At 37.5% G+C, this 12,633-nt stretch overlaps 2 protein-coding genes across 2 annotated transcripts; both read left to right on the top strand.

The window, feature by feature from the left end:
• Positions 1-30: 30 nt before the first annotated feature.
• Positions 31-6,500, top strand: LOC104968208 (annexin A1-like). Its single transcript, XM_010797783.1, has 12 exons — positions 31-129; positions 258-336; positions 933-1,038; positions 1,123-1,217; positions 1,983-2,096; positions 2,501-2,591; positions 2,850-2,986; positions 3,722-3,815; positions 4,435-4,530; positions 5,234-5,292; positions 6,057-6,179; positions 6,296-6,500. The coding sequence occupies exons 2-12, from the start codon at positions 268-270 to the stop codon at positions 6,350-6,352; spliced, it is 1,041 nt and encodes a 346-aa protein (XP_010796085.1). The 5' UTR covers positions 31-129; positions 258-267; the 3' UTR covers positions 6,353-6,500.
• Positions 6,501-7,479: 979 nt separating this feature from the next.
• On the top strand, positions 7,480-12,269 carry LOC104968211 (zinc transporter 5-like; the record flags this gene model as incomplete). The annotated part of the gene is made up of 8 exons (XM_010797788.1): positions 7,480-8,038; positions 8,338-8,460; positions 8,569-8,635; positions 9,436-9,521; positions 11,128-11,215; positions 11,693-11,780; positions 11,887-11,963; positions 12,059-12,269. Coding segments are annotated over exons 1-8 (811 nt in total), but the record flags the coding sequence as incomplete, so codon positions are not given.
• Positions 12,270-12,633: the final 364 nt, after the last annotated feature.

The following is a 12,633-nucleotide window of genomic DNA, read 5'->3' as shown; positions in this document are numbered from 1 at the left end:
GGTGCATACAAACCTGTCTGAATATCATCTGCATAGAGATGGGTGGGGCCGCTGCAGAGTGAGTTAAATACTGCGTCTAACACATGAGAACTACAAACTTTGGTTTGAGCATCGTCTGCAGCAGCCAAGGTGAGATTTGTTGGGATGTTTAAATATGTATAAGTATTTAAACCAAGGTTAACTTCTTTACTTTCTATTTCATGTTAACATTTTTCCTCTTTAATTATATATATTGTTTTCTGCTTACAACTTTCCAGCCAAGTAAACATGTCACTGTTCAAGGATTTGTTCAAAAAGGTCATACGTAAAAGAAAGCCAGACGAAGACACCGTCTTAGTGAGTATCAGATCTGATATATGGATTATTGACATGTTGTACATAATGTTTTCTTTATGTGATAGCTCAGATTTTTGAGTTAGGTTGTATTAGGCACTTTTCAAAGTCAGTGTAACAGCAGATGGGAGTCGGCACGCGCCCAATTTGGGTGTGACTTGGAAACAAAACAATGTGGACGCAACAGAACAACATATTTAAGAGATCTAAGGAAAGCTCAAAAAGGTTATATCAGTTTAAGTGTACTGAACTATCCGTTTCAGTGCTTAAAGATTAGCATTTGTAGTTTTATATAAAATGACATGCTGACAGCTGTCTATATCTCCGTCAGTCATCTCACCTCTACCTAATAACATCACATATCTTTGCCATTATTCCTGTAATTCTGCGCTGTAATGAAACTCAAATTAATCAAAAATCATCCTATAGACTTAATTATCTTAAGCTTTGAATTCCTAGTGCTTTACAGCAGCTTAAGTCATTAAAGCATCCACATTTTGGTTTGCAACTTTTTGTCATGAATGTTGGACATACTGTGAAAAACTGAAAAATAAACACAACAAACAAAAAAACATCCACATTTCTGCCTGTTGTTCTAGGTAAAGGGTAAGCCGAAGGCTAAGTATTATGGAACAGTCGTCCCGTATCCCAACTTCAACGCCAGCAGCGATGCTTCCACTCTGCAGAGCGCCATTGAGAAAGACGGTGTGTGTGTGCCTCTACATTTCTGACATAGAGGGTCTCAGGGGTTTAAAGAAAGTAAGCTAAAGTACATCTTGTCCCTCACAGAAGTGGATAATGATGTGATCATCGCAGTCCTGGTGAAGAGGAGTAATGAGCAGAGACAGAAGATCAAAGTAGTTTATGAAGCGTCCACGGGAAAGGTAAGTGATTCATTTCTCATTAAGACCAAATAATGATACATCAGCATCAAGAAGAGCCCAAATAAAAAAATAAGGACACAATGAAGTTCCAGCGTCCATAGTGAAGTCAAGGAGACTTCACTCTAGACGCTGGAACTTCATTGTGTCCTTATTTTTTTTAAATGTACAGATTTGCAACACAAACTAGGTTAAATGTTGGGAATACAATGTAGATCCGCTGCATTTGAATGAAAGCTGATATTGCATTTCATATTTACTCAATGTATAAACCTTTTTGTTTGACTTGTCATAACATAATTTTTGTCCACATAAAGCAAGACGTCTGAAACTTATTTAGAAAGAAAGAAATAGCTTGGTCTGGTATGACCAGTATTATGGTGGCTACTTAGTTAGCACACTTTTAAAAAGCTGCTGCTGTGTAACTAACATTACTGTCTTGATTACTGACTGTAATTTGTGCTAAAATCTTCTATCTTCTCATGATTTCCACCTTCGTTCCTAACTATTTATCTATGTATCTATCTATCCATCTATCTATCTATCTATGTATGTATGTATGTATGTATGTATGTATGTATGTATGTATGTATGTATGTATGTATGTATGTATGTATGTATGTATGTATCTATCTATCTATCTATCTATCTATCTATCTATCTATCTATCTATCTATCTATCTATCTATAACCAAAATGCAACCTCAAACACACACCTAAATTATGACCATGATTGTAATGCAACTTTATGCTCGCTGTGTCTTGCAGAGTCTGGAAAAAGCTCTGAAGTCGGCTCTCAGGTCAGACTTAGAGGACGTTTCTCTGGCTCTGCTCATGGATCCCCCTCACTTTGATGCCTACCTGCTCAGGAAGGCCACAAAGGTAAATATCAGTGGTCGATGTACTAAATATGAGAGGAGATCAATTCCAAATATGAATTCTCCAAGATCCTTTTCATTTCACTGTTTGTTCTGCCAGTAGGGACTGTCCAAGGTTCTTGGTATTTAGTTTCGTGCTCAGTTTAACATTCAGAGACTTTGGCTTTGCGGTTTTGTACACTATGAGAACATTAGACTAAGTCTAAAGCAGTGAACTCCCACACACTCCGACAGAAAGTCGTGAAAACATTTTTCAGATTAATTTGAAACCACCTAAATGTAGGCCAAAAGGACTTATCCAGACCTTTTTAATCTTTGTTTAGTTATGTTTGAGGACTCCTTTGAAACACATTTTATATAGACATACGTATATGGGAATTCCTAGCTATTCTATTGCTGTATCAACAGGGTTTCGGCACACATGAACACGTCCTTGTGGAGGTTCTGGCAACAAGATCAAACCAAGAGATTCGAGAGATCAAGAGGGTCTTCAAAGAAGGTTTGGACTGAGTCAATGTTTATCTCTGTTATTAGTTGGGGAACATGCTGAGTTCTGTTTGTAACATCTAAGGTATTTACTGAAGTTCTTGAGGATGTTTTTTGTGTTTGCAACATTCGAACAACACTGATTTCCTCGACAGTGCTGCTCTGTAATCACGCAGTCATGAGGATTGTGTGTCTGAACAACAGATTTAACCCATGCAGTCATACTATGTCCCATTATCTTACTGCAATGTCTTCTACCTTTGTCCCTCAGAGTACCAAGAGGAGCTGGAGGAAGTCATTAAGGATGAGACCAGCGGTGACTTCACCACGGCTCTCCTGGCCCTGTTGAAAGCACAAAAAGATGAAAGTGTGGAAATCGACCATGATCTGGCCCGAAAAGATGCAGAGGTGAAATCTGGAAAAAAAAAACGTTTTAGATAATAAGGCGGGCATCTTTTCAATATTTACTAAACTAAGGTCCCAAGAAGGAAACAAAATGAACGCTACTTTATGACCCTAACACAAACGTTTTGAACGGTTTTCTCATATGACAATATCCGTAGAATCCGGTGTGCACATTGTCTGGAAATTGCCCTTCATAGATCAAGGAATTGTCTGTGTCAGAAGCGTTCTCACCTGCTGGAAATACTGTTGCCTTGTTATGGCGTAAATGAGGCATGACACCTCCGGGGTCAAGTACCCACCTTGTTATTTTGTCATATATTTAAGTCTCTTGCCATTCCCGGAATTTGAAGGGTGATCTTTCCAGTTAGACGTTTTTTTTTTGCTGTTTGTAAATGACCCTCCCTTTCAACCCCGGATGTTAGTTTTATTCTGGGTTTCCCGCTAGCCTTGACAGAAAAATCAACACGGCCACTGGCTCAAAATAAATCTGGTTTGTTATACGGCCTTCATCGGAAATAACATGAACTTATGACTTACAACTCCTCCATTTAGAGTCTATATAATTTCAGGTTTGCAGTAAATGTGTGAAAGTGGCTTTGGATCACAAGTGCAGAATATACTTTATTTATTGTATATGATCATCTCAATAGCAATGGAATCGTAACATACATTAATGTGTAACTCTTGTACAACATTAACAGGGTAATGGCTGTTTTGTTGCTGTTTTGTACCCCGCAGATTCTGTTTGAGGCCGGGGAGAACACCAAAGGAACCGATGTTTCTGCCTTCATCGACATCCTGTCCAAACGCAGCGGGCCGCAGCTCACCAAGAGTAAGTGTTGAAATATTTGAGAGTTTCAGCTTTTAGGTTTGACTCATTAGAGGCTGAACACACACCTGGAGAACCGGTGGAACCACACTTTTTTGTAGCCGGTGGAACACACCCAGCAGTGTAGTAATAATATGGAGAATAGTAGGGCGGATTTCTTAAAGATAAAAACAGGACTATGAAAGCAGTTGTACTCTTGATGAGGCTATTTTATTTAGGGTTCTTTAGATTTTTTGGATTTTTTGAAAGTGTAGATGTACTTAGGCAAGGCAAGGCAAATTTATTTATATAGTTATAAAGTGCTTTGCAAAAATGAAAGACATTAAGAGCATTAAGAAACATATTATAAAATGGCATTTAAAAACACTCATTTAAAAGCAAAGATACATTCATAAAAGTTACAGTGCAAAAAGTTACTTAGGCACACATTCTCTCTCGATATGGTAATAATATACGGTTTGGCCTTTGTATAGTACAAATTCAAAAGATACTTTAAATCCAGCTAAAGCAAAGCACCTTTTTAAATGCACATATTTCCCAACTTTACTTCTATAACTTTTTGTAAAAACGTCTGCCTTTCTTTCTGACTCATACATCCCTTTTATATGTGTTTACCTGTTAGCCTTCCAGCACTACGCCGCTGTAAGTGACATCTCATTACCTAAAGCCCTGGATTTGGAGCTGAAGGGAGACATTGAAGAATGTCTAATTGACATTGGTAAGGAATGGTCTTCATTTATTTCAGTTATTATTTAATAAAAGGGAAACATTTGTTCTGAAGTAGTAAGCACTGAGGAAGTAAGGTAATAGGATGATAAGGATCTATCTTCCGGGGAGCATGCATGCAATTTATACCTACTTATTTTTTATACCAACGTATTGCCATTTACTTTTTATGTAAGCTTGCAAATAATGGTTTGATATTTGTTGTGTACAAGTAAAGATCTCTGGCATCATTGTGAACAGGAATGGTCAGAAAATCCAACAAACATAGCCTGAATTCCCAAAGTATATTTAATGGAAATATGTCCAGTGATTTCCAAGACATTTTATTGGTGAATGGACTGTTGGACATGTCAGGCTTGTAAATACAGACAGCTGGACAAGAGGGTTTGATTCTGCGAAACATAAATCATCACAATTGTATTGTTAAGTCTGCAACATGTGGTGTCCAGAGGGAAAACCTGGAAGGAGAGTGAGAGTCACAAAGACCCATAACAATCAAAGGGAGTGCAGAAAACCTTTTTGAGCACACACTGTATCAACAAAATGATTCCCAGCTGTAATAGGAGGTGAAGATTTGAACATGGATAGACGATACGATACTGTCTGCACGTCATGCTTCTAAAACCTTGTATGGACTTCTTTAGCCTAAACATCTGCATACTTTAAATGGGAATGTTTTTCTTTTTGACGTTTAGTCAAATGTTCCTGGAACAAAGCCGCTGTCTTTGCTGAGAAGCTCCATCTGGCTATGAAGGTGTGTGAATATATCCTTCCTTTTCTGACCATATGTCGGACTTGGAGTGTGTGTGTGTGTTTGTGTCACGTTTCCACTGACATTTTTTGTTCTAACTGTGTGTATGTGTTTTTCTTTGTGATGCCTGCTTTGGAATCTTTGCAACCAACATGATGATGTTACATAACTGTACCTGATATCATACAAACAGAACCGAAGTGTTGACCCGAGTCACATGATTTGATACTCAACTTGGACTTGAGCCTTTTGACCTAAAACATACTTGATAAGTTCCCCTAAGCCCAAAGATGTTATTCAAAAATGTTGCCATGAATCAATTAATTTCCTAAATCAACTAATTAACACAAATCTTTCACATCGAGTCCAACCAAAATTCCCCCTGACCACTTTCATACAAACCAATGTGAGAGCATCCAATCAGGTTGCAGGAGAGAAACATGTCAAACAGGCGTTATGTTACTGAGTCCCTGGAGAACATACAATAAAAAACAAAAACGTATAATGTGGTCAACTTAAAACAGATTTAAGCAAATCATCCGTGTCAATTATTACAGATGCATTATGACTCGTTTGAGGGTTTGTACTTGGGGCGGGTCTTGATTCGTAACTCTTGGGAATCGTCTCCAAACTTGTCTTAAATAACAACTTGAGCACAATATTTACTTGTGATTTTCAACACAATGACTTTGTCCCATATTTACTGCGAAGCGAAGATGTTTGCCTTGTACCTGCTCAGCGTTTACACCTCTGCTACGTTCTCACAGGGCCACGGCACATGTGAGGACACACTGATCCGAGTGATGGTGAGCCGCTCTGAGGTCGACCTAAAGAAGATTATTGAGGAATACAGGGCCATGTATGACGTCAGCCTACAGGAGGCCATTCTGGTAAAATGACTCACCTAGAATTAGTGCCCTAAAGTTCTGTCAGTCACTCATACCGTACAGAAAAAAAGATGTAATATGAAGGTTTTTCAGCTGAGCACTTTTGTTTTTGTTTACAGATGGACACTAAGGGACATTATGAGAGCGTCCTGCTCGGACTGTGTGGAGCTCACTGAAATTCTCACTACTCTTCTGGAAATGTAGACCATTCTGTCCCCTGGATTATAAACAAATCTTACATCTTTGAAAGTTATGACGAATACCGTGATCAATCTGTTTTAGTTTAGAGTTGTTCCCACCAAAAATAAAAAAACATCTCATGCACTTCCTGTTTCTGTTTCTGTTTTTGATTTAATCTGTGTTATCTATGTATTTTTTTCTCTAGAAATAATTATTTCCACTAGTATATTGATTTATATCTCACACAAAATGGCTAATCATTTGTTATAGGCTAACATAATAATACAAAAAAGCTTCTTTAACAGCCTTAGGGACGCCCCACTCCCCGCAAATAAAATAATGAAATACGAATACAAAAAAATAATTTAAATAAATAAAATAAATAATAATGTATTACATAATGCAATCATAAAAACTAACTTGAAAACAATTATATAAAGATGTTTTATATATATTAAAACATTTCTTTTTACTAAAACAAAAAAATTAAGTGATACAAATAAGAATGAAATATATTACTTACGGAGTTTTCATGTTTTGAAATATCTTGTGTCCTTAGCAGCCTAAAGGAGACGCCCCCTACCTCCGAGGGACCAAACAAAAGGTCATGTGATCGAGTAACTTCAAATCAATCATTGCTGATCATGTTGCTGTATAGCTCAGTGGTTAAAGCAGACTGACTGAGCCCATAGTCCACTTGTAAATCATTATGAGACGTCACGTGGGTACGGATCCAGTACATTTTGGGCTGTCTGGCCATAGAACATAATTAAAATCCTTGATGCAAAAGCCTTTATAATACCTTACACAGATGTTATTAACGTAGTCAAACCACCAGGGGAAGTGTTAGGAGAAGTTTGAAGTGATTTTTTGTTTATTTTTAACATGTTACGCATTCTGTCAACATGTAATTCAGGCAAACAGGCCAAACAACATTGTCGCAAGCATGTTTTTGGCTCATTTTAGAGTCAGTAGAGTAAGGAGGAATTATTTTTAGTTTACTTTTTTCTTAAGAGCAGTTCCTGCGCCCCTTTGCTGCAAAGCTTGAGCACATTTTTTTTTACATTTTCTATTAGAATTTTACTAACATGTATCACTTTTATATCCACATCGTCATCGTCTGCGTATCAGTGCGCAGCAGCAACGGTCACAAACACAAACACCCGTGACGTGACGTGACGTGAACATGTCTACCGTGTCCGGAAATGCTTTGGCTTTTTGTCCAGCGAGGATAATTTACCCTATTTATTGAAGCTGTCAGCTCAGTTTTAACATTATTAATGTCCTACCTCTTACTAAGCAACTGCATGTGTTCATAAGACGTACACAGCACGCGCAGCACGAGTCGCATCTAATAACTTTGGATACAATCTTAGCTAGCATAACAGATGGCTAGCTAGCAAGCTAATAGACTAAGAATCGACCAGCTGAATGTTTACAGTTAATTTAACAAACTAACTGTTACGTTTTAACGAAAGAATGATTAAAAGCTAACGGAAGAATGGCTATACTCTTTACCAGTAAATTGGCTGCGTTTTAATGTCACTTTTCAGGTAATTTAGGGTATTGGGGATTTAAATACTTCAACTGGACTTTAACTGGAGCTTTAAGATGGAAGATAAATACAGCAGCAATGTACTCTCAGGGGGGAAACTGGGCATGGTCGAGGTTCCCAATTCTAGGTATGTATCTGTTTTTATCTCATCCATGATCTCTGAAACATTTGATGTCAATAATAGATTAGAAGAGAGAGGAGCAGAGGAGGTTGTTGAACAATGTTTTAAAGGGCCCTATTATGCTCAATTTCCAGTTTATATGTGTATGTTGTGCTTTTACTGTGACCTGTTCAAAAGGTTAAATGTTCAAAAAGTGCCTTATTTTTTATTGTTTTTAGAAATCCTCCAAATAAAATAGTGCCAAAACTCAACGAATGTTCAATCTTTTCTCTCAAGAACTAATACATTTCTATTTTCCTCCTCAGGTTAACCAGATATATAGTTTTACTGATCGTCACGAAGGTCCTCAAGGCTCTTGGGATATTTGAATCTTATGATATCCTCAAAGTTGTCCACATTGTCCAGTTCATCTTTATACTAAAATTAGGGTAAGTAGCCTATTAGTTGCTTATATTTTATTTCATCAATGTCATCAAACTTGTAATTCTTTTTATAATTGTTACTACATGTATGTAAGCATCCTTTTCCTTTTCTAGGAGTGCTGTTATCCTGCTTTTCTTTCAAAAGCCCTTCTCCTCTGGCAAAGTCGTCTCAAAAAGACAAGTGAGTGGGATTTCTTCGTCTTCTGTTTGTGCACGATCCAGCTCTAATGTGTATATACATGTATATGTTTGTATTTGTTTATTTTCTATAAATTAATTTAATCTATTGTTTCATTTTAGGAGAAACATTTCCTATTTTTCTCTGTGGCTCATAACAATGATTTCCTACATTTTACATCAGAAGGAACACATGATTTTAATGTTTGTCAAACCTTTAAGTCCTCTGGGCAAATGCCGCCCAAAACACATTTCTATTAGGTGCTGCCCTTTGTACACACCTTTGTATTAGGTGCTGCAGTTACACAAACAATGCAAATATAGAAACACAAATGTGCCAAAACACAAATGAAGAAAACATGCGCAGCGTTTACTGAAGCTCAAAAAACAAAGTAAACAGGGATACTAAAAAGTTGACGTTCGAGGATTGACTGTCACTGTTGTGAGACATAGGGCTGTCCCGAATACAATTTTTCGGGCTCCGGATATTCGGTAGTAATCAGCAGCGAATATTCGGTGCGGAGAGATTTGTATTTTTTTTTTATAAAATATTTTTAAAAAAAACGAATATCCAAATAATGAAATTGATACCCGAATAGTTGGCCAACGAACGAATATTCGAATAGTCGAATATTCGGGACAGCCCTAGTGAGACATTTGCACTTGTCGGCCTCTGTATGTAGTGCTTTAGGAAACTACAAGATTGAGCTTTATGTTAAAAGACATTGTATCAATGCCTCCGTAAAGTCACTTTGTTGACCTGCCATAATGATGATTTCTTTTTTTACTCTGTTTTCTTTCTAGTGGATAAAGTTAATGAAGCATGCCGTTTTCAGCTGCATCATTTCCCTCCTGGGCTTTTTCGGGCTAACTCTCTGTGGACCTCTGAGGTGAGCTGTCACTGTAAATGTGTGTTTTTTTGTACAGCAATTCAAGACAACACTGCTGTGTGCATAAACATATTTGTGTGGTATTAACTGAGCCATTCCACATCAAGACCTCCCAGATGGGATCATATATTTGATTTGAAAAGATATGTGAAAATCTGATTAAATTCATGGGACCTTGCCAAAAATCGTATTGGTCAATTCCAAGTGTTTGGTTAGTTATACATTTTTGGCGCTGCATATTTTTCCATTAGATCGGATGGAATTACTGAACATCCATGTAAACCTGAGAATGATTTCCAACATTCTTTTAAATATATAAAATAAAAACCTCATAATATATTATTAATTTATACCAGTTTTTCATTAGTTTTTTGACTTTCCTGAAATGTAATGTTTAACCTGTGTGGTATATTCATACAGTTCTATCAAACCTTGAATTTATTTGGTCATGCATACAAAATGTGTGACAGATCTTACTAAGTATAGCGTTGAAGCTTAACTTATTTAGATATGTTTTGTATTTTTTTAGAAAGGAATGTGTTAATATACATTACAGATGAGTCAAAAGATGTTATATTACTCCTTCGTTAGAATACACAGACTTACAAATCTATTACTACCTCTTCTGGAAAGGTATTTGGATAAGCGCTATAGTTTTGGCAAGGCCACATTACTTTATTGAAAACTTGGATAGTTTCAGAAAATCCATGACATGGTGGTTCTTGGTGAGTTTTTATGGACTCACCCAGCTGTGTGTTTTATGTCTTTGGATGTGTCGTAATTAAAACTATTTTGTGTATATAGCAGGGGTGTCAAACTCAAATACACAGTGGGCCAAAATAAAAAAATGGGTACTAATCGAGGGCCGGACTGGTTCAATGTTTATTGCAGAACTTATTGAAATGAACTGATTGTACATATTAAACCTGGAACTAACAAAGCTTCAATTATTGCCTATAAAAACAACATTAAACATTAAATAATCAGTTGCATTCATTTCTTATGGCTCTATCTGCAGCTTTTCCGGAGTCATTTCTTATGATTACATTTTTCAACAGGCCAACAACAGCTTCAACAAAACAATTTCCCTCAAAGAAAAAAACAAACATGCTCTGTTGTCTCAAGAAAGAAAGTGCAGAAGGAAACATCCATTAAACTCAGTGTGCTGCTCTGTGATGCTAGTTCAAGCCAGATACTTGGCATCTCATCTCAGGTGCAAGTTCATCAATGTTTGGGCTCAGGCTCTGAGCGGAGGAGATCCTTGTGCAATATACCGGAGGGCCAGATCTAATAGTAATTAAAAATTATCCTGCGGGCCGAAATTAAATCCACCACGGGCCTGATTTGGCCCCCGAGCCTTGAGTTTGACACATGTGGTATATAGGGTGTGATTCCCTGTTATTATGTTTGTTCCTTTCAGGGCTCAACCTGGTCTGTGTTTTGTTTTTATGTTGACCTTAAAAATGTGCCTCGTGTGGTTATTTTATTCATGTCTCTGTGGTCTTAATTTGAACTTTGCACTTTGTGAAATCTATTTCTGTGAAAGGTGCTATAATAAATAAACGTATTATTATTAATATTCAATTCTGCTTTGTGTGTTTTACAGGACGTTGTTGCTTTTTGAGCACAGCGATGTGGTTGTCATTGCTCTTCTCGGTGTTTTGTTCACAGGCACAGGAGGGGGGCCATCCAAGGTACGAGGGCTAAATGAAAACATGTCTGTGTTTTACTCTCAATTATTTATTAATGTATTATTGCGTCAGATATGTTGTTTTCAGTTTAAGCAACATAAAAACAAGATACAAAAGAAACGATAAAAAATAAATATTTCATACAACGTTTGTCCCATTTTAGTGTTTTTAACCATTATTCAGATGAAGAAAATTGATAAGATCTGTACAATGGCATAGTATGGCCATTGAAGGTCAACAAAAAAATACATTCCTATACAGAATAGGAAGAAGAGCTCATATTTTAAGAAACAACCATTAAATTAACATTTCAAGGTCAAGTGGTGAATTAAACATACAATTAAGATAAAAACACTTTTATATTCCCTGGAGTTAAGAGTCATACAATTGTGGATAAGAAAGCGTGGGTTATTTTGACCCTGAGTGAAATGAAACTGTATTGTAGAAGTGTGTAATTTGCATTTCTGTGGTTTTTCGCAGACCAGAGGCGCTGCCCTCTTCATCATCGCCGTGATCTGCCTCCTCCTCTTTGACAACGACGATCTCATGGCAAAGATGGCCGAGCACCGTATCCTTTGCTAATTATTTGGATTTATCATTGACCTGATCTTCTTCTGTTCGTCATCCTACTTCTCTGTTTGTAGTGTTTTCTCCTTGACTCATTTTTTAACCAGCTGAGGGTCACCATGACAGCGCGCTGACTCATTTCCTCTACACCGCCATTGCCTTTTTAGGGGTTGCAGATCACAAAGTAAGCAAAGCACACGCTAAATGTTCCGTAAAGTGCTGCCTACACAAGCACTTTAAGTGTATCTCTGCCTGCTAACATCCCGTTCCTCCCATCAGGGTGGAGTTGTTCTGCTGGTGGCCTCCCTGTGTCTGAAGGTGGCGTTTCACACGGCCTCCAGGAAACTGTCGGTGGAAATCGGTGGAGCCAAACGCCTCTACGCTCTGGATAACCTGGTTTCTGCTGTGGTGCTGCTGCCCTGGGTCATCGTGCTCTCAGCGACTACAGAAGTGAGTCAACAGAACATGAGAAATCTGAACATGCACCAAAGTCCGTTTTTGTCCCCTTTGGCCTCACAAAGCTAAATGGGTTTAATCATAACGGTCAATAAGTTGAGTGTGGAACGCTGGACCCTTCTCTTGAATAAACGTACCACTATACTGTTGTTTCGAAAGCAGCCATTGTGGTTTTTACTGTGTTAATTGAGCAGTCTGTAATAATTTGGTATTGCAAATGATGCTAACTAGCTAGCTACCAACTGCAAAGTCATCCCGATCAAAATCCCCACCCTGTGTTAAGAGTATACGACATGGCAGTTTAACCTAAGTGTGAGAATTGAGACACAGCAATAATGAGCTGTTCTTGTTTATTTGGAGAATTCAATGTAGCCTTTCAAATCTCAGAGACTTTTAAA

Source organism: Notothenia coriiceps, unplaced genomic scaffold (genome assembly GCF_000735185.1).
Source record: "Notothenia coriiceps isolate Sejong01 unplaced genomic scaffold, NC01 NC01_scaffold00038388, whole genome shotgun sequence".
NCBI lineage: Eukaryota > Metazoa > Chordata > Actinopteri > Perciformes > Nototheniidae > Notothenia > Notothenia coriiceps.
This window is presented reverse-complemented; position numbering and strand designations above follow the sequence as displayed.

Coding starts and splice junctions, on each gene's coding strand:
- LOC104968208 (XM_010797783.1), top strand. CDS start 268: ATGTCACTGTTCAAGGATTTGTTCAAAAAGGTCATACGTAAAAGAAAG. Junction 2,987..3,721: donor TGGCCCGAAAAGATGCAGAG/GTGAAATCTGGA, acceptor TGTACCCCGCAG/ATTCTGTTTGAGGCCGGGGA. Junction 4,531..5,233: donor AGAATGTCTAATTGACATTG/GTAAGGAATGGT, acceptor TTTGACGTTTAG/TCAAATGTTCCTGGAACAAA.